The 22341-nt window shown below is 34.5% G+C and overlaps 1 protein-coding gene across 3 annotated transcripts in view; it reads left to right on the forward strand.

The window, feature by feature from the left end:
- Positions 1 to 22341, forward strand: part of PFKP (phosphofructokinase, platelet) — a 44978-nt gene that overhangs the window by 2446 nt on the left and 20191 nt on the right. For all 3 annotated transcript variants that reach the window (XM_057398865.1, XM_057398863.1, XM_057398864.1), the window contains exons 3-12: positions 6903 to 6976; positions 13682 to 13759; positions 15165 to 15354; positions 17909 to 18074; positions 18826 to 18870; positions 18971 to 19079; positions 19510 to 19605; positions 20778 to 20870; positions 21241 to 21366; positions 21987 to 22051. In XM_057398865.1, coding sequence (XP_057254848.1) covers positions 6903 to 6976; positions 13682 to 13759; positions 15165 to 15354; positions 17909 to 18074; positions 18826 to 18870; positions 18971 to 19079; positions 19510 to 19605; positions 20778 to 20870; positions 21241 to 21366; positions 21987 to 22051 — 1042 coding nt within the window. The remainder of the gene's footprint in view (positions 1 to 6902; positions 6977 to 13681; positions 13760 to 15164; positions 15355 to 17908; positions 18075 to 18825; positions 18871 to 18970; positions 19080 to 19509; positions 19606 to 20777; positions 20871 to 21240; positions 21367 to 21986; positions 22052 to 22341) is intronic.

The following is a 22341-nucleotide window of genomic DNA, read 5'->3' on the forward strand; positions in this document are numbered from 1 at the left end:
CAGTGGTGTTGTCCTGACTTAGAAGAACAAGGAAAAAAAAAAAAGCCAAAACAAAACCTGGATAATTTCAACTGAATGATGCAACACAATTGAGGTTCATAACCCTTATGATCCTGGTAACAGTGTAGATGTGTGAAATGCACATCAAGTCTATTTGCATGCTAGGTTAGGAGTTAAACAAGGGACAGGGTGAGTCATGCCCTGTCAAGGTCATTTGCGTTCTGAAGGGCAAATGTTCAAGAGAAGTGAAGTTCTGAAGTATAAGCAGAAGGGCATATGTTGCTATTATTGTAGAGCTGTTCAAGCAAATTGGAGGTGAGGCAAAACTACTAATACTGAAGTAGGCAAAAAAAGTACTAACACTAAAAAAAGTTCCAGTCTCCTGTGTTTTTCTTGGAGGGAGGTGGGTGTGGATTTGTTGGTTTTGTTTTTTTTTTTTCATTTGGTTTGTTTTTGTTAGGGTTTTCTTTTAGTTAGACACTAGAAATTCTCAGAATATCTGTAATGCAAACTAAGCTCACAGGAAATTGAGTGGAATGAACACTTATTAGTGTTTCAGTAAACACATGATTTTCACATGAGCAGGTGCCTTGATTTAGATTTGGCTGCAAATCTCAACCCAGAAAAATATGCTTGAATCTGTTTTGAAATAAAGTTGTTACCTCTGCTGTTACTGTACTTATTAATAATTTAGAAGTAGCATTATGTAAATTACACAAGTCTTTCTATTTATAGGACATGTTATGTTTTAAATTACTTCCTGACATCTGTGGTATTTCCTTGAAAGGGTTTTTTGTTTTTCCTTTTCACTACCTGTGGAATATTAAAGACTGTAGAATGTGTATATGTTATACTGGAACTATTATGGTTTAGTCACTGTATTTTAAACAGGTATATTCTTCTGTTTGGTGGAGTTGAAGAATTTATCGCTGACTTATTTAACTGGAAAAAAAAGATTTGCATTTTGTACATTTAACATATATAAATACTAAACTTGTCCGTCCAACACTTCAGCTAGCCAGCTCTTAAATTGTGAGCTAAACCAAGTAATTTTAACCATAATCACAGTACATTGAGAAGCAAAAGAAGCTGACAGTTGATTCTCAAGATTTATGGGGTCAATTTCTGGACTATTTCTAGATTGTAGTGGTTGCAGCTCAGAAAGGTAGAGTAAGAAATGGGTTTTAAGTCATGCTTCTGCTTTCAGTGTGTGGGACTCTGGCCGTAGTCTGCTTCTGGTCATGAAGTACATTGGGTGTATTTTGTGCGGGTTACTAGTGGCTGCCACAGACAATTTTTGCTGCCATAGGTCACTTATATTTTCATTTCACCTCTGATCTGACTGCTTGTTCTAGGATTGTGATAGGTATGGCTCAGCAGCAGGAGCACTGTCATCTGAAAACTGCTGCCAACAGGTGTTTGTGCTATTGAGGAATGATGTGCTTGTGGCCACTTTGAGCTACTGCCCAATTTAGTGGCTCAAGATTACTGTCTTTGAATGTGACCATGTTACTTTTGAGAGAAACTCAAAGATTTAGTGTCCTGGAAGACAGCATAAAGGACCTATGGATTGTGTGATAATGGTCTGGGATACCATAGACCATGACTGTTGAAGTAAAGATTTACATATCTCTAAGTTTGAATCATTACAGGCTTCCCAACATTTCGAGGCATATTTAATATAGTAGTGTAGATGTACTACTCTTGTCCTGAAAATTTACATTGGACAAAGAAATCTTGCCATTGAACAGATAATAGAACTCCACTCCTGGGGCAAGTACTGAGATTAGAAACAACTAAAAAGAAGCCTATAGCCTCTTGTATTCCACGTTTTAGAGTACCACAGATCATGACTGTGGAAGCAAAGAGTTATGTATACTTCTGTTGAACCATTACAGACTTCTGAGGAACATGACATTTAATATAGTAGTGAAGGTGTACTGATCTTGACTTGCTAGCAAATGATGGAAAAAGAAATTTACCAATGGACAAAGAAATTGGACAAAAAAAATAAATGGACAAGAAATAAAAACCCCACTCCTTTTGTGCCATTCAGATTACAGAGTTTATTTAACTTCGGTAATTTGAATATAGTGTCAAGGAGTTTTGAATTCTAAAGGCACTTTTTCCAGATAAGAGTGTGTGTTTGTATAGACATCTATATGAAATACATATACATGTGTGTTCATATATATAGTAGTATAATTTGTATGTAGACTTGAGGGAGGAATGTAGATGTTAATGGATAAGTGTAACTATTTTGATGAATTTAATATTTTGGAAGAAGTGCTTCTATAGTTAGTGGATTCTATGGTTGAAACGAATCTCAAGATTTATTTATATCTTGGAGGAGATACATATGTAGATATGTAATTCTATTGTATATATTCAGCAGAATGCTCTGATCTTGTACAGTGTTACTGCTTAGAAAAATTGTATTTTCTTCAGATATCTAGAATCGTTGTTATATGCAATAAAATGTTAGGTAATCAAAAGCAAATTAAACCCAAATTGAAACAAACCCCAAATTGTTTTCTTAATTTTTTGTTCTTGTGTTTGACTGCTTCTTCTTATCTTTCTTTTTGATGGTTATATGCTCGTACAAAATTACTGCTGTATCTATCCATTTGCATACTTGAATGAAGTCTTTGTAGTTATTAATGTTTAGACATTTTGCTTAGTTTGTGTGTTTTGCTAAATAGTCTTTTAAATCTGGGTCTTTATTCCGGATAGCACTTAAACATACGTACTAAGTCATTACCATGCATTGAAGCCAATGTTTATCTTTAAAATTGGTGGTACTTAAGTGTTTCTTGATGCTTGTCCAAGATGCATAGTTGTGATTTTTCTTTTATATGGTTAGTATTACGGTTATTTAAAGGCCTGTCTAGCTGACTGAAGTGAGGCAAACTTGGCTTCAACATAAAATAGTGTAGCATGTCCTCTGTTGTGGTGGCGCATATGTATGTTGAACAGGATGTAAGTGCAGGAGAGCAATACTTTTGGGGGAAGGGGTTGCCTTTCAAATAATTCAGATTTCTGCAGAATTGTTTATAGCCCTGCTATTAAATTATTGCTTTCAAAGGCAATTGAGTAGACAATACCAAGAAGGACAGTAAATCAGCTCTTTAATTCAGACATTGTATAAAGCCATGTTGGTAGTTGCAGTTTAGTTAATCTTTGCTGAGTACAAAAGAGCAAAATAAATCTTTTTTGCTGTCAAAGGCTTTAATGCAAAAGCAAGTGGTAATTCTGGAAAATTTTAAATAATTCTTACATTAGTAAAAAATACTGGTTTTACTCGTGGCTTTCTTTTGAAGCTGCTATTCTAATCCTATGTTTATCAGGCTATATTTATTATTCAGGACTAAATCCATGGTTAACCCAGTAAATCTCTTTTTTAGTAATAAGCATATAATTACAATAGTATTGGTGAATTACCATAATAACTATGAAATGTAAGACTCCACAAATAATCAAATACAACAATATTTTGTTAGACAAGTTCTGCGGAGACTTCATGAAATTTTCTGTCTTCACATACTTGAATCACTGCAAGTAGTGTATTCAGATTTAGATAGCCAACATACAGAAATCTAAAACTTCAGTGCTCTGTGTTTTGTAAATATCAAATGATAACATTCTTCAGTCCTCAGCCATTCTGAAATGTAAGCCACTTCTTTAGGAACTTGCCAATAGACACCCAAGTCATCTTTCTGTATAAAGAGATAAAATATACATTGACAAATAATAATAAAATGTATGTTGCATAAACTGGTAAAGTTACACTGGTGCTACTGATAAGATGCACTCTAATATGTGCTTTTTTTGTTTCCTGAGCTTTTGCTCTTTTTTGCAGCAGGTAAATTATGAATTTTACCAAATCTTCATGTAAGATACATGGGAACTAGAAAGTATTCACTAAGAAAATATGTCTGTATTATGAATATATTCATATGGAAAAAAATAATGGATTTGTCATTTTGAGAAATAAATGCTTTCATTCTGCATTCATGCTTCTCTGTTTGGAAGAAGTATGAATGTTGAGCTAAATCAGCCATTAAAGGCTAATTTATGCATAACAAAGGTATGGCAGATCTGGAGAATTTGTGATGAGAGCAGAATAACTATCCTTCTTTAAAATACTGAGAGTTGCATGCTAAAGATAAAAAGGTAGGGTACATAGCCAATAAAGTGGAAATGTGAGCAAGAGCAAATAAAAGACAAGTATGTATGTTGGTAGACATGGATGTTTAGTGTCTTCCTGTTATTTTAAGTACTTACTTTTGCTGACAAATCTATTCTGCTTTAATCTGTTTGGATCATAGATGCTTTTTCTTTATTCTAATTAGATACTTGGAATACAGAGACTACTGCTGAATGAGACACTGGAGTCATTATAACTGAACATATGTTAGATACCTGGCACAGTCTTGATGTTTATTCTCAGATGACAAACATGAGAGCTGACAAAGCTGAACTTCAGGAGCAGAAGGCTTTTAAAAGGGCAGTTCTTAATAGTACTTTTTCCTTTCAGAAAATGTTCATTAGCTGCTTTTGGAGAATTCTGCAGCCAAATAGGTAATATAAAATGTTTTTCTTATCTGTAAAAAGATCTTCTTCCACAAATGACAGTGCCCTGCCAAGAAAAACAAAAAAAAACCAAAAACAACCCCAAACAAAAATAACAATCCAAGCAAAACCCAAGCAATAAACTACCAAAACACCTTCCTACCAACCCCACCACTAAAAAAAACAACAAACCTCTTGCACATGTTGTGCATTAGTAGAAGGCCTTGGGCGATATGATTTAGTGTAAGGTGTCCCTGCCCACGGCAGGGGGGTTGGAACTAGATAATCTTAAGGTCCTTTCCAACCCTAATTATTCTGTGATTCTATTCTATGACAGGACAAGGTGTAATGGGTTAAAATTTAAGCAGGGAATGTTTAGATTGTATATAAGGAGTAAGCTCTTTACTGTAAGGGTGGTGAGGCACTGGAATGGGTTGCTCAGGGAAGCTGTGAATGCTCCATCCCTGGTGGTGTTCAAGGCCAGGTTGGACAGAGCCTTACGTGGCGTGGTTTAGTGTGAGGTGTCCCTGCCCATGGCAGGGGGTTGGAACTAGATGATCTTAAGGTCCTTTCCAACCCTAACTATTCTATGATTCTATTCTAAGCAATCTGTGGCCTTTATTGATGGGAGTAGCTTATGCTTATGTCTTGTGTTTGAGGAAAATGGCAGTACAGTGAAGAATTGTCAGTTTTTTAAAGTTAAAGGACTTTGCAAGGAACATCATGTGTGAGAGGTGAGGGTGTTCATTTTGTTACAAAAACTGTTTCGCTGAGGAGATAAATTCACTCTGTGTAATAGGTTTGTTTTGATCTGAGACTCAGCATGCTTTCTTTTCAGTACAGCCTGTCAGATGAGATGAGATTTTTCTGTTTTAACTTGGCATCATCTAGTTCATTGTCCAGTGCTGTGCTTTTAGCTCTCTTGGCATTTGAAAACTTTCCAGCTCTGCCATAAGGCTGACTCTTTCTCAGAGAATTCTAGCTGTTATTTGCTGATGTGAAAACGCTGTTAGTCATGATTTTAATCTTAAGTGATGTCTATACAAACAGCAAAACAACTTTTGATTTTGGAGAATTTAATTTCATCTTTTGCATTGAGCAACTTCAGGGACTTTTTGTTATGTTCCCAAAATAATAAATCTTTGGGTAAACCTCAGTCTCATTCTTTATTCAGACAGATAAACTTTTATAGCTCAGTATTTTTTCTAATAATGGTTGATATTGTAGGAATAGATCTTTATGGCTTACTGTGCTGTGGGTTTATATATTGTTGTTACAGACTTGTATCTCCAGATAGGTGAACACTTAACACCTATGTTGAACAGCAGTGCTGACCTACTACTTTACTGTTAAGTGCAATGGATTTGGAGAATTGGTATTGGCCTAATATGTTGGATTGTCATGTTTCTGGCATCTCTTTTCAACTCATGTGCCAAGGCTGTTTCTTTTGGTGTAGCTCAACTACTGTTTCTGTCCTCATCCTTTGCATAATCTCTTGTGTCTGTTTAAGTGGTATGGGAGGAATTAGTTTATTACTTTTGAACACTTCCTGAATAGTGAGTAAGGTAATACAATATTGGAAGGGATGAGTTGTAACACAAATTCATTTGACCCATGTAGGGGGGACCAGTAGAACTTCCATTGTTGCTCAGAAGATTTAAGTGTTCGAGCACTGGACTCAACTGGAAGATTTTACAGGAGTTTAATGTCAGATGTCTGTAAGCAGGGAATTCCCATTTGAGCTTGCACTTCTGGGAAGTAAAGTGGCATTTAGATACTTTCTGTCAAATAAGTCCATGAAGCATTTCTTGTTTTAATGGTTTGCTGCTACTTCTGTCTTTTTAAGTGGGCACCTGTCTGTCAGTTTTGTCTGTGTTCTCCACAAAATACTGTATATGCACCTGTGTTACTTTGGAAAGTCTAGAAAAAAGAACTGTTACAGTCTAAATTCTTTGAAGAAGCTGAATTTTAACTTGTTCAACATTTTAAATTGTAGATAGAAAACCTATCATTATTGTGAAATAAATTTATTTTCTCTTTCTGGTTTGGTAGCTGTTACTTTTGGCAGCAATTTAGTGTCTGATTAGCATACATACTGGCATTCACATAATTATTGTAACAAAGCAAATAGTTCTGCTCTCTTCATGGTCTGATTGCACTGTCATTAAGCAAATTTCTGTTTTGATAGGTGCTGATAATTGTCTCTAGGAATGAATGCTTCAATTTTATTTTAAAGACATTAAAAATTTACATTATACAAAAAAACCCCACAACCCTCCAACAAACCCTGATAACCTGTAACAATGTGATTTTGCTTTTTTTCTTCCTAGGTATGAATGCCGCTGTGCGCGCAGTAGTACGTATGGGGATCTATGTAAAAGCCAAAGTGTATTTTGTTTATGAGGTTAGTTTCTGTTTTATTCATTCTTAATGTGTCTAATGACTATACTCGAGTTTTTGTGGGAACCTCATGGAAAATGAATAGTATAAAATAAAAAATTTTGTACGTCATTTAATCATATCCCTGTTTTATTTCATTTTTTTATTTTTGTCGAAAGTAATTTTCATGAGATATGCTAAAACTATTTCATTTAAAAGCATTTTTTTTAGTAAATGGAATTCTTCATGTGCCACCAGAAGCTCGGAAATACTGAGAAAACAAGAGGTGGTTGCTAACCAGCAGTGAGCTATTTACATGTGTACTTGTTAGATGTAGTTTATAAATACCTTCTGAAATCTAGTTAAACTTCTAATTCCTAACCCTCTGACTTTCCCCCAGTATATCTTCCTAGGGTATGGTAAGGATGTGCCATCATCCTTGTTTCACAAATTACATAACTTGATCGAAACCAAGAGTACTGCTGGGCTGGTGCTATCTTTCCTGTATTATAGTTAGCAAGTTGTAACTGAAAAAACTCCAACCAACAAACAAAAAAGACCACACCAAAAAAACTGCCCCCAAATTTTGTGGTTGAAGCTTATCACTGTATGTGCATGAAGATTGTTAATTTCTGTAACAATTACTTGATAAGAAGAAATAAGATGAGTTTAATGTAAATGCCAAAATAATGTATGAATGTATGTCTTACTGGAAGACTAAGTTATAGTTAGACTGCCACATGAGGGAAACTTTCAGTTTTTATAAAATTTGCAGATTAAACAATACAGTAAGTAACAGAGCAGGAAGTCATTCTGTTCAGAAGGTAATTCCTGTAGAATTCCTCAGAAGTTTGAGGTGATTACAAATCATAATAAACATTCAATATTGGGCAAAACATGGTAGGCAATATTCCTACCAAAATGCAATTTTAATGTTTACTGTAAAAATACAGAGTACTGGAATTCATCTAAATGCTAGGGAAGTACTTTGGGTTTAGTTTTGAGCATGCAAAATACACAATTCACCTTTAAAAGACAATTTATTCATTTTCTTTCAGTGTCCGCTTATTCCTATAGTTCCTTTACTAAAGAGATGCAAAGTAAATTGAAATGCAAATAAGCAGAGTGCTGTGCTCCAAAATTCTTTTGTACTACTACAGTGCTGCAGCAAGTAGTTCTGAATACTTAGTGTGTACTAATTGCGTGGCCAATCTCTAGGGTTTCTTCAGTGTTCAGCTGTTTTTCAGGCTTGCTGAAATGGGTCAGATACTTGTGTTGAAAGGAGGGGTTTTTGGTTTTCTCTAAAGGCCAGGTTTGTTTGTTTGTTTTTTTAAATGATGTTTAAGTTAAGAATTACAGTATTTGTAGTTCATTTTACGGTATGTTTACTTTTGTCACCTTTTAAAAAACTTTTCTATCACAGAGTGTATTCAGTGATAAATTCCTAGAGAAATCTAGATATTTCTGTTTTCCGAACTTGCAGTGTTTAATTTATCATGTTCCTTTGTTAAATGCTAGGGTTTGCCAATGTGAAGTCACAGGTACTTAGAGTCATAGAATAATAGAACAGTTGGGGTTGGAAAGGACCTCAAGATCATCAAGGTCTAACCCGCCTGCCATGGGCAGGGACACCTCACACTAAACCATGTCACCCAAGGCTCTGTCCAGCCTGGCCTTAAACACCACCAGGAGTGGAGCATTCACAACTTTCTTCTGCTTTACTTGAGAAGGAAAGAGGGTTGTAAAAATCAAGTCAGTGTTGGAGTTCTGAGTTTCCAGTATGTATTGTCATTCTTCATTATAACAGCGTAGTCTGGGAGAAAAATGCACATTTCCCTGTAAGTATGAGTAATAGCTCTGAAAGAGATCTTTGCCCCTAGATTAGTCCATTTAGTTTTGTTGCAGGAAGTTCCGAATGCTAAGTTTTTTTCTCTCTGACTTTGTGTTAATTAAAATATGAAGTCATTTTTCTTTCACAATGCACATAAGTACTTCAGAGAAACACTTGCAAGTTTTGGAATGAAAGAACTTTAATTTCAGCACTTTGAGATGCAGGTGACAAGTGTAGAGGAAGGTAAAAATCTTAGGGTAAGACTTACCACTAATGATCCTTATTAATAAGATTTTGCATAATGTATAAAGAAATACATTTTTGTATATACTTAAAGTTATTTTATTTAATACTTTCAGTAAAGTTCTTCTAAATTAGTTTATGAAATGCAACTTCAGTGTGTTAAGCAATGAGAGTAGTATATTTTTAGCCTACGTTATCAGTAGGCAGTTTAAGTAGACATAGGTGTGATACTTGCATTGAAGCTGCTTTGAAAAAGTGAAGAAAAATCCTGAAGTGACTACATCTGAAAGGTGAAAAATTTTGTATTGTTGGAGCCAAAAATGGAGTTGAATGTCTCAGCCTTTTCAAGCCTACTTTGCTGTAGTTGTTATACGCTCTTTTTCTCCTGTGACTTTCTCTGTCATTTTTTTGTACTGTAAACCCATCTGTCTTCTACAGTTGTGGCTAAAACTAGCTCCATATTCTAAGTCAAATGATAAATCTATTTTTCTTTTGTTTCCTAACTCCATTTTGCTTCATTTTTTAATAAGAGTACCAAGATAAATAAATAGTAATTTGCAATAAACTAGATATAAGTAATTTTATTGCCTTTTATAAGATGGGTTTACCAAGCCTGGAGAAAGAAATGGTCAGAAATTGGAATTGGACAATACTTTGATACCTAAAAGAAAAACAAAACAAAGCCACATGTCAAAATTAAAAGGATAAAATCATTTATATAAATACTATAAATCATTATAGTCATATACAATTTATATAAAAACTATACTTTTATATAAATTCAGAAATATTATAAAATTGAAAAGAACTTATGTGTCTTAACTCAGTGAAATTAGCAGATTTGAAAATTTTGCCGTTTATTTGTGGAAACAGTGCTTACTCTTGCCCTTGTTTCATATTTTAATCATGCTATCATGTTTCAGTATATAAACAGTCTGTAGTCACCCTGACTGACTAGCATCACAGCACAGGGTTCCTCAAAACTTTCTCAATCTGAATTAAAATTTGAATATCCATGGACTTAATTTTACTTATGCTGTGAATATCTAAGAGGTAAAAGTACATGTAAAAATACAAGGCTGTGCTAGGAGGTTAGTTGATTTTTTTTCAGTAGCAGAAGTGACTTGGTGTTTGTATTTTTTTTTTATTTTTAATTGAGAATGAAAAGAAAAAGTGATGCCTCTCTTTTTATGATAATTCATTTTAGAAACTGCAGTCTTAAGTATGTATACCCTGCACTTTTTGCAGGATTGAAGCACATAGTTCCCAGTGGATGCGTGCTCCTGCTACTAAGCTATGGACCTTTTAGATTCTTCATCTTGATTAAGAGTCTTTTTCTCAAGAGGCCAGCATTGGAAATGCAATGGTACAGCAGTCATGGATGTCTGTGAGGAAAACTTCATCTTTTATGTGGTGATTTGTGCACTGAGTGATGCTAGTATTTTATGTTGTCAAGCAATAACTAAAAAAGCTCAGTAAGTAAACTTAACTGTTAAAGCCCCAAATGCCCCACATATATCATACCAGAAGGCAGATTGTTCTTCTTGGAAAGCTTTAGCATTAAACAGTGTATATATGTATGTATCCTGTGAACATATGACCTGCAGAGATTTCCTCTTCTTCATCTTTTGAATATTCAGATTTGGGTAGAGGAAGGAATAAGCATAAAATGGAGTTGATCCTCACATACAGAGCTTGCTGTGTTTTGGACAGTTTACTTTCTTCAATTCTAGCCCCAAAATGTTAGTATCTTAGTATCCACGCTGCTATTTTTAGAATGTAAATCGACAAGTTCACACCTTCTTTTTACTAAGATGTGTATTCATATCTGTCAGTAATTTTCAGTTGCCAGACAACTGTGTTGAACTATTTGATAAAATATTTCAAGTTAAATTCCACCTTTAGAATGGATTGCCCAGTCCTCAAGCTAGCATCAGTGTGTAAATAACTAAAAATGATAAATGGTAATTGTGATAATTGTTAATACTTCCATTATAATTAGTCATCTTTCCCAGCACTAACCCCACATAGCTTTTCTGCAGAGCTGTTCTAATTCTATGGCTTTTGTCTCTCTTAAGGTATAAAAGAACAGTGTGGAAATTCTAGCTACATTGTAGATATTTAGTTGACATACACTACTTGGAAAACAGAACTGTTAGCAAAAGCTAATGTAACAGTTAAAATTGATCAGACCTGTTCCAAAAGCTTCCTGTCGTTACCTTGTTGTGAAAGGCATTGCTAATATAACCCCTATTCTCACTTCTCTTCACAGAGAAAGTAGAACCATTGTGGACTCCTGACCAGATGCATGAGTTCTTTCTACTTTAAAGATGTGTGGTGCAGGAGTCGGTCATAGCTTGTCCTTAGCCTAGCTATAAAGTATATAAAATAATCTTATAGCCAGTTTCAAATATTAGTTTATCCATTTGCTTTTCCCTGTTGTTAGGCTTGTTAATAAAATATGAATTAGAAATTTTCATCTATGAGTCTCATGATATGTAGGTAATTATTTGTATATTTCCTGTATATAATACTTTCTTGGACACATTTTCTTCATTTTTCCTTTGAAGTAAAATGAAAGGTGAATAGCTGGAGCAAATATGTGCACTATATATGTTTTTGTCAGCTTGTCGTGCAGCTTACTATATGGGTAGTGTTACAAACTGAGTTAGGATGCAACATCACGCTGTTCTTTCAGGATTTGTTGCCTATGAATCTTTGTGTTACTGTAGTTACTAATAGGAACACCAGTAGAAAAAGCTTTCAATTCATTGCTGAGTGATATAGGGAGTACTGGATACTTTGCTTTAAAAAAACTCCAACAAAACAGCAAAGCTGTGATAAGTGAACTTGGTAATTTATCAGCATTCATGAACCACAGTTGGATCCACTGGAGTGTTTCTGTCTGAAGATCTTTACACTTTATCTGAGAAAATGATTTTATTTTATTTTGTTGACTTGATATGTAGGTCAAGCATTCTCTTTTCTCTAACTTACTCTAATTTTGATGGAATTATGCAAATGTCTTGGCTTCAAGTCATTGTGTGTATACATTAGTATACAAGACTGTGTATACATTAGATACATATCAGAGTTGTCTCAAGAGCATGCAAAATATTAAAAAGATTTATCAAATGACAGAGATTAGAGACAGGTCATTTTCCATCTAGGTGTGTCTTTACTATGACTTGATCATCTTGTATGTAATTTCATTAGTCAAGTCTCACTGAGCAGGAACTTTAATGCTTTCCCCTTGAAATCTGTACTAGAATCCTAAAAAGCTTAATTTGAGTAACTCGTACTTTCCCTGAGTCCACATTATATTCTTATCCTATCATGCTAGTGAGGGACTCCAACTATGATACGGTATTCATTTAATATATATGGCTTTTTAAGCCAGTGTAGGTTTAGTACATTCCCAAGTTACTACTTACTGGATAAAATCTACATATACTCAGGATTGTGCCAAAGTAAGGGTCTCCAGTTTATAATGTCAGTTTTTCTGTCTTCTAAACTCCCTTCTGTTTCTAGTTCCACCTGATACGTTCTTCAGAACCCTAAAACTAAATATGTACAGTCTTGCAAGAACTGAAGAAAGGTTAACAAAACTGTTCCTCAATGTTATTACCTGTGTGTGCACATAATCTAAAAATGGAGACATAAACTTTGTTTATTTTTCTTTAGTGGTTTCTTGTTTGTTTTCTTTAACCTCCCATGTTGGGTTATTTCCATTTGGATTTAAATAAATGTCAAACAGTTGAATGGTAACTCCAGTTTTATTCTGGTTTCTTTATCAATTAGTTTTTTCCAAGTTAGAACTTCGCTGTATTTTCTTTTTTTTTTTGAATCAGTGTTTACAATACCGCCTAATGGAAAAGAATCAGTAATTGTCGGTATCTTTCTGCTAGTATTTGTGCAGAGGGTTAATAAAATCAGGCATAACAAAGCCCCTCAACTGCTCACTGGATAGTTTTCTGTCTTTCAGCTAAGTGTAGTTCTTTCCATGTTACAGCATGCATTGGTTTCTGAAGACTATTTGAGATAAGGTATTAAGGAGTTCTTAAACGCATCACTAAAATTCTGTTTTTCTACTAAATTTCTCTCAGTGACCTATTGTATAATTGCATTGAAAAAAAATCATGTGAACTGATTTCTTCCTCATTTATGAAAAATAATTTAGTTGTTGCAGTTTATTTTGTTTTGCTTGTACTTATCTTGGGGGGGAAAAGTGTACGAAGTGTTACATAGGTAAATTTTTCCTAAGGTTGTTACCACAGGCTGAAGTTGTGTTTTTAGGAAGCACATTTTATAATGCCTTTCAAAGTTCTTCCATCTTTGTAGTTTTTCAGAAATGACTGTTTATTCATAAGAAAGGAGAAATCCAATGTCATTCTAGTTCATAAAGTGTTATCTGTGTAAATTATTAACTTTATCTTCAAGTTTTCTTCAGAAACAATAGTTTAGGAAAAGGGTTTGGCTCCACCCCCCCCCAGTGTGATACCTGCTTGAATGTTGTTGCATTTAAATTGAGTAATTTTTTATTCAGTGGATTTAATTACTTAAAATTGCATTAAAATATACAAGGTGAGTATTACTGCAGTGGAAATGTTACACAAGTTTTCAAATCAGACTTCTGAAATACTTTTTCTCTTTCAGGGTTACCAGGGAATGGTTGATGGAGGTGACAATATTGTAGAAGTTTCATGGGAAAGTGTTTCAAGTATCTTGCAAGTGGTAAGTGTTAGGGGGTAGGACCCAAACCCTCACTCTTACAACAGGGAACCAAAATTCTAGACCCAGGCAACCACTGTAATTATGGATTTGAATTCTGTGATGACTGAGTGACCAGCACATACCACTTTTAGGCAGAGCCTGAATTCTACAATATGGATATTTGACGCTTTCTAAAGAGCTTTATGTGGTCTTTTATTTGGTGCACAGAAATAATCTTGAAAACCTTTGTGCTAGATTTTCAACAATGCATGTCATTAGCCTCCTGAAGCCATACTGACAAGCTTGTATTTAATAAAAAAGACATTATAGGGCCAAAGTATGAAACAGCTATTTTGTAAGGCAAGTGTTTTATTATGAAACCCTGTTGACTTTCTGTGTTAAGTGGATTTAGAATTATAGTAATGCGTGTAGTAACAGTACAGTTTTCCAGAGCTCAGATAATACCAGTGACTTAGTACATTTATATTACAGTGTTCTGCAAGGTGCCTATTTGACTCTGTACATTTTATCTCAGCATGGTAATGTTGTTACCTCTTTCAGAGCAGATGCAGTGTTTGGCAAAGAGGCCTTACTGCTTGCCAGGCTTTCTGAAATCTACCTCTAGGTGAAGCGTGGGTTTCTTTGGAACTTTCTGTGAAGCTAGTATAATAAACATAAAGCAGTTGGCAGAGAGAAAAATAAGGGAAAAATAGACTTTTCCTGAGACTTGTTGTCTGAACGACATCAATGTAGAAGATGTGTGAATAACTTACTTTTAGCTAGGTGCTCAGCAATTTTCAGTGGTAGGGTGATTCAGTCTTTTTTGAAAATAAAACTTTATTTCTGGGAGAAGTTCCATAAATCACATTAATAACTACAGCAGATAATTAATAAACCAGGAAATTTAACATTACTCTGATCTGCAAGTGACTAAATATTGATGCAGTTCTTCCCACAGCTCTGTGGAATGACAGATGCTAATTTTGATAAGGATATGCCTTTTCTGTTATTGGTCATATATCTTATAATATTTTTGGAAAAATGTCACACTTTGAAGCAAATTCACCTAATACTTAACTACTTCATAACATATCACTCTCACTGTTACCATCACGTGTAAGTAACAATTAGATCATTTATTAGCATGCTACTGAAGTTAATCCCAAATAATTTAACATTTTCCTTCAAGAGTAGCTCTTTATCAGTCAGTTTTGAGTGTTTTCTGTTGTATATATCTGCTCCTGTTGTATATATCTGCTCCTGAGAACATAATTTCCCACATGTTTGATAATTCCTTGATTTTCATTACTTGTTATTTTAAAATTGAAGATTGAGGTTATGCTGCAAGATCATGCATCATTAATATATCTTGAAAACATTAAAATACTGGATTATAAATTAAAACTGTTACGCTCCCTTTTTCTAGGGAGGTACAGTTATTGGTAGTGCACGCTGCAAATCCTTTCGTACCCGGGAGGGCCGCCTGCAGGCAGCCTACAACTTGGTTCAGAGAGGAATCACTAATCTTTGTGTTATTGGTGGAGATGGTAGCTTAACTGGTGCCAATCTTTTCCGTGAAGAGTGGAGTGGGCTTCTAGAAGAATTGGCACAGAAAGGTAAGTTTGCATTTAGACGCTATAGACTTCTAGTCCAATTTCCAAGGAAGTTATATACCTTAACTGTACATATAAAAACTATATCCAGAGCTTAAACTCAAAATTAGATGCATACATTCTAGGAAATTACACGCTTCTTCATAAAGCAATAGTTTTTATTTCTGCACATCCTCTCTTACATACCATAAAGGTTCAAAAAGGCCAAATAAGTTACTGGGCAACAGTCTGTATGGCTTTTTTTCCCTTCATTATGAATCATTTTCAGGGTCTGAACTGTGAACGTTCTGCTTGAAAAGCCTTTTGCCCTCATATCCAAACTGAGATGGTAGTTCATTTTCCTCAAATGGCCACACACGTGGTTGTTATTATATTATGATTCCTGACTGTATGATGGTGTTTAAGATCAGAATATAAGTGGCTGTTGGTAAAAGTGCATCCCACCTAGTAGTTGTCTTTGATAGCATCCAAAAGCATGTATAGGGAAGAGTAAAAGAATAGGACAAGAATAAATAATGCTGTGTTAATGCTGTATGTTATTTATAATTTATAAATACTCTTCATAGATTCCATCCATTTCTGTCTTTGGAACTTCCTGAACCAGATGCTATTAGCAGTCCTTAATGAATTTCTCTTCCATGAATCTATACAGTCTCTCTGAAAGCATACAGATTGTTGCTGAAAACATTGTGTGACAAGGAGTTCAACTTCATTGAATGATGAAGATTTTGAAGAATCTTCTGTTTATTTTGATCCTTCTGGCTTCTAATATCATTTGATGTCCTATAATTTTTGTGCTAGAGCAAACAGTGATGATCAATCCTGATTCCTTTCTGCATGCCACTTGAGACTTTACAGCTGTCTTATTTTCCCTTCAGCATCTCTTTTTCTAGATGGAAGTCCTAGTTTGCTTAGTTGTTCCTTATATGTAAGTTCTATACCTTTGATCATCTTTGTTGCCCTTCTCTGAACCTTTTCCAGTTCTACCATGTCCTTTTTGAGGTGGGGAGGACCACACAACTGCACCCAGTATTCAAGATGAGGGCAAACCATGGATCTACACAGTAGTATAATGATCTTTGTTTTGTTCTCTGTTCTTTTCCTAATATTTTCTAATATTTTGATTTTTTGACTGCTATTGAGCATTGAAGCTGATTTATTAATGAAAACAGCATTATTATATTATTATGCTGAAAATAGCATTTTTTTGTTTGTGCTGTTAGGGTGCATTTTTCATGTGCATTAGTTTACATTTGTCTGCAGTGAATTTCATCTGATATTTAGTGCTCACTGTGTCTTGCCAGTCTTCTTCATTTCTTCTCAGACACACCATACCTTTAGAATGCAAATAATTCGGTTTGATCGGTAAACTTTGGCACCTTACTGCTGTCGTGGTTTAAACCCAGTCATTCCCTTTTCTAGGTTATTGCTGAGTATATTGAACAGCACAGATCCCTGTAGAACTCCATTGGTTACCTTTCTCAGATACAAGAACTTGCATTTGCTACTGCTCTCTGTTATCTTTTACCTTCTTTCACATTATTTATTCTATCAAAAGTCTTCTCTCTTATGCTGTAGCTACTTAGTTTCCTCAAAATCCTTTGGTGACAGATGTTGTCAATGGCTTTTTGGAAACCTAAGTAGAATATGTCAACCAGATATCCCTTATTCATGTGATTATTAAGTCACCTTTGGAACTCTAGAAAAGGTTTGTAATGCATGGTATACATTCATAAAAAACATTTTGATTATTCTTCAGAATGCTGCATATATCTTTGTGGATATAAGTTATATTTTTTCATTGTGTTTTCTGTTATTTTCTGTAGTATAGACATTAAACACACTGATATAGTTCTTGAATCTCATTAAAGTATTGGCATTATATTTACTACCATCCCATCCACAGATACTAAGGTAGTTTTAAGCACTTAAGCAGCTAAGGTATTTCATCCTTGAGATCCTTTAAATCTCTTGGATGATTCAGCATTTTCACTGGTGTCTTGAGTGACTAAGACTTAGAAGAGGAGCTTTTCTATTGTATTTGCTTATTAATCATGAAATCAGAGCCTTTCAGTGTTGTGGAAGAGATGTCTTCAAATGTTTAACCCTGGGTTTTGATTGTTTACCAATGCCCATAATTACATCCAGTTTGCATCCTTTTACTTCTTTATTACCTGTCATACACTGAGACTACAATTTGAATGCTATTGTTTAAGTCCAAACCATCAATTTTAAGGTTGGTTGCAAAACTTGATAATCTGCTGACATTTTGGAATGGACTGAAAAGCTCTTGTTTCTTTCCTTACTGTAAAGAGTTCTATGCGGGATTCTTTTGTTTGGTTGTTTGATTGGCTTTTGTTTGTAGTTTTGACTAACCTTGTTACCTAAAGTATCCAAACATAATTTTATGTTTGGATATGTTTAATTTACAAAAGTAGAGCATCCAAGCAATATGTCTAAAAGTTGTTTGTGTTTTTTTGGTTCTTGTTGGGTTTTTGTTTGGTTGGTTGTTTTTTTTAATAATAATCTCACAGCTCTTTCTCTGGATACTTTACAGGAAAGATTGATGAAGAGGCTGTTAAGAAGTATGCTTACCTTAACATTGTGGGAATGGTTGGATCCATAGACAATGACTTCTGTGGTACTGATATGACCATAGGTACTGACTCAGCCTTGCACAGAATCATTGAAGTTGTGGATGCCATCATGACCACTGCTCAAAGGTAAATCATTCATATTGTAGAAAACTAACACATATACAATTGTTTATGCTTCAAATCTTAAGTATCCTACTGCTGTACAATAGTTGGGGGATAAAAGTTAATCTTAAATAGAAGTTAGGTGGCTAGCATTTGTAATATTTGTAGAGTGGAAATAATGGCTCTTTTAGCTGTATCTTTCAGATGTCTTTGTTTCTTTTTTTCTTAGTAACTGCTTTTCTGTCTTTCCTATTGTGGCAACACTTCAAGCATCTGGTTGTAGAGGTTTCATCAGCTTTAGGGGCAGGCTTTGTTTTTTTAAGATGTTTTTAGAGAAAATAAAGGCACATCTTTAAATAGTACAAAGTAGCACCTGTTTGTATGTAAGCTTTCCCTAGGTAAAATTGAAGCAATTACATGTTTTATATATATATATACCTTTTTTTTTGGGGGGGGGGGGGGGGGAGGGGGAAGAGTAATACAGGTATAATCATTACAGTTTTTAACTGTACATTGCTAGTAAATGTTCACCTCTTCTCTCCTAACTGCCCTTATGTGTTTTAGAATAAAATAGTCGGGAAAATGAATTATGTGTGGGAATATGCATAATTTTAAATACATTGTTTAATGTGACCTTCTGTTTTGCTAATGAGTCCTGTGTTTGGTAAGTGTGGTAAACACAGGCTGTTTCCTGATAACAGGTTCTGTTTTCAAGATTTTGGACTGAACTTTTGAATTGCAGTATTACAGTTCATTTGTTTTCTTAATTTTACAGCCACCAGAGGACATTTGTTCTGGAGGTTATGGGGAGACACTGTGGGTATGTATTATCTTCAGCAGTTTGTGTCTCATACAGATACAGTTATGAAATACGAGAGATGTGAACGATAGATGTCTAATCATCTGTTATGTTTTATTAGATATCTAGCTCTTGTTAGTGCCTTAGCCTGTGGTGCAGATTGGGTATTTATTCCTGAATATCCACCAGAAGAAGGATGGGAAGATACAATGTGTGTTAAGCTTTCAGAGGTAATCTATTACTATATTTGGGATTTCATGACATTTTTGCAGATGTTTGTTTGAAAACAGTGATTTAAAAATGTGATCAGGACTTTCAGCAAGCCTTTGCTTCTGATGTCACAGATGGTGCCATCTGACCTTTAGCAGTTCTTTTCCTGCATTTTGTGATTGTTTTGAAGAATTATATGATCTACTCTAGGGATTACATAAAACTATTCTTATAAAACAGCATGTGTACCTTTCCTTATTAATTTAAGACATTTCACTTCATCAATGAAAAGACTTATATGAAGATAAAATGTGTGAAAACTCTGAGGTGACCAAATAGAAGAAATATTTCCTCAAATCCTAGCAGCTTAGTGTATAGCAATTGATTATAAAATTGTGCTGTAAATTTCAGTAGTTTTATTATATGGAGGTTCTTTTGTTTTTATTACAGAATCGTGCACGAAAGAAAAGGTTAAATATTATTATTGTAGCTGAAGGAGCTATTGATTGCCATAACAAACCTATAACGTCAGAGAAGGTTAAGGATGTAAGTGTCAACAACCCTGTGATACATTCTCTTGTCTTGTTCTTATGATGGAGCTTGTTACTGTTGATAACATTTCTGTAAAGTAAATCTATTCCTGTAAAGTAGCTTATGACATAGTTTGCTGGTTGCATTTTATATTTATGCTTTATTATCTGAATCCATATCCCACTTAAAGGGGAATTATTTCAGTGGCTTTAGAACCTTTTCTCCATTAATTATTTCAGTTAATTAGAACCTTTTCTCTTTATAATGTAAGGCAACAGTCCAAAACACCTACTTCTTGGGTGCCTTAACTGATAGTCTGAAATCACCTCAGATCAGTAATTATAATCCTATATTACTTTATGTTTATTGTAAAATAGTGTTTTACATGGTCTGTGTCACAGTGAAATAAAACCGTCTACCCTGGGCAGAGTTTTGCCGTTTTTTCTTTCTAAATGGTTGCTTTGCCAAAATTTTCAGTGGCATTTGAGATTAAGGAAAGCTTTTGAGCTGAAATTATTCTCCTTTCATAGAAAGGGTCCTTTAAGAAAAGATGTTTCAAACCAGGATCTATGCCATTTTGATTTCACTGGGTGTTTATCTGTCCTGTGACTATGAAGTTTTGTTTTCTGTAGCTGTCAGTTTATAATTTTTACTGAAAGTTTTTAAAGTCTTGTCAGTTGAGGTTAAATCATCCACTAAAGTTTTACTGAGTCTTTTGGGATGTGTAATCTTACACATAGATGAAATGTGGAGTTAATCACACATTGTAATTGCAGTTCTTTCAAGTATTCTAATTATAATACTTAGACCTGTTTTTATAAGGCTGAGGACTGTGCATAATGGAGCCATTGTAACTGTAGTTAAAGCATGGTAATCTAAGCCACTGTTCTGCCATAATTAAATAAAATGTTCCTTGGAAACTAAACCTGGAGTTTAGTTCTAGTTTAGGAATAAACTAAAACTTTAACTTCTTGAAGTTAACTTCCTAGTTAACTTTGAGAAGCTCAACTTAGAAGCTTAGAACTTAGAAGCTTAACTTCTATAGTATTTTCATTTACTGTTGACACACTAACGTATAGTATATGTAAATTTTTATTATTCCAGTTTTGCATAAAGCAGAGTAATGCTAAAGCATGCATATATGAAATAATGATGATAAACCCACTGTATTTTGAAATTCTTTGCAGCTTGTAGTTCAGCGGCTTGGTTTTGACACACGAGTAACTATCTTGGGTCATGTGCAAAGAGGTGGAACCCCTTCAGCTTTTGACAGAATTTTGGTGAGTAAACCTAAAATACTCATGACACACCACATAGTGCAACTGCATTTTGATTATTTATTTGGGGGTGGGGTGGTTCTTTAGCTGATAAACTTGAAAAATCCAATTACTGTATTGCGTTAACTGTTTGTATAGCTCAAATTCAGAACAGTGAAGCATTTTGTGTAAAGGAATCTGTATTAAGATTAAATAGCAAAGCTTCAAGAACAACTGTCCATATTTAAGGGTATTAAACAGCCTGTGACATTTTCACCTACCAAGGAATAAGTGGTTTCGGTTGGGTTTATGGTGAAATCATGACAAGTTCTGTGATTGGGAGCCTTGTCATTTTAAGCACTTGCTTGAGAACTCAAACATTATGTATTTTCAGGCAAGTCGTATGGGTGTGGAAGCTGTGCTTGCCCTTTTAGAAGCAACTCCAGCTACCCCTGCCTGTGTCGTGTCCCTGTCTGGAAACCAGGCTGTCCGTCTGCCTTTGATGGAGTGTGTGCAGATGGTGAGTTTCTGGCAAAAAGCCAGTTTACAGTTATTCATTAACTACAACAGACCACTGTGTACAATAATTGTCTATTGTTGTTAAAACACTGATGGGAATATGTGCAGCACTTTCCCACATGTGAGAATAATGAACTTCATGTGTGTTTTCTATGTGTTATTATTTATTTCCAAACTACCAACAAGTAAGAAATATGTTGGGGTTGTTTTTCGGTTTTTTTTTTTTTTTTATTTCCTTTAAAATGTCATCTCAGATCTTCTGTTTTTATTGCCATAACAAATTATTCAGATGCTTGCATCCATTTACATGTCATAAGTGACAGTTAGGTTTCTGCACTAAAACTGTTCAGCTTAAATAGAAAAAAAAAAAAACCCACAAAAATAGATACATTGATTTTTATTTTTCTTCCCAGGAAGGCTTTAGATGTCTGCTTCTACTTTGTTCTTCTTTCCTCTGTAGTTTATGCTATGATAAAAGGTAGCTCATAAGTTTATGAAATGTCAACATTTATTTTTTCCCTTTAGAAAGTTATTTCAAAATTATCTATTTACTGGAATATATTAAGTAATCAGCTTCCTGTGTTTTTTAAACACACTGAGTAATCCACTTCTTTTTTCAAGACTCAAGAAGTCCAGAAAGCCATGGATGAGGGAAGATTTGTTGAGGCTGTTAGGCTTCGTGGAAGGTATGGCCAATAACTTCCATTGGTTTATTTACTCTAGAAAAGCTGAATTGCTTTACTGTTCTGCTGGCGCTTGGCATTTTATTTTAAATTTAATATCCATATGCTTCTATGTATTTAGGAATAATAGAGAATACAGAAGAAGAGTTGTTGAAATAGAATAACTAAAATTCTTATCTCCATAAAAACATATAAAGGGAAGAAAATTAGTTCAGTACTGAATCAGACTAGTCAGGCAGACTGATACTAGGCTAACTAGTCGCAAAGAAAAGAACTGTGTGTTGTATGAGCTG

Source organism: Pezoporus wallicus, unplaced genomic scaffold (assembly GCF_028554395.1).
Source record: "Pezoporus wallicus isolate ANWC-B61680 ecotype Strahan unplaced genomic scaffold, APGP_CSIRO_Pwel_v1 contig_7866, whole genome shotgun sequence".
Classification (NCBI taxonomy): Eukaryota; Metazoa; Chordata; class Aves; order Psittaciformes; family Psittacidae; genus Pezoporus; species Pezoporus wallicus.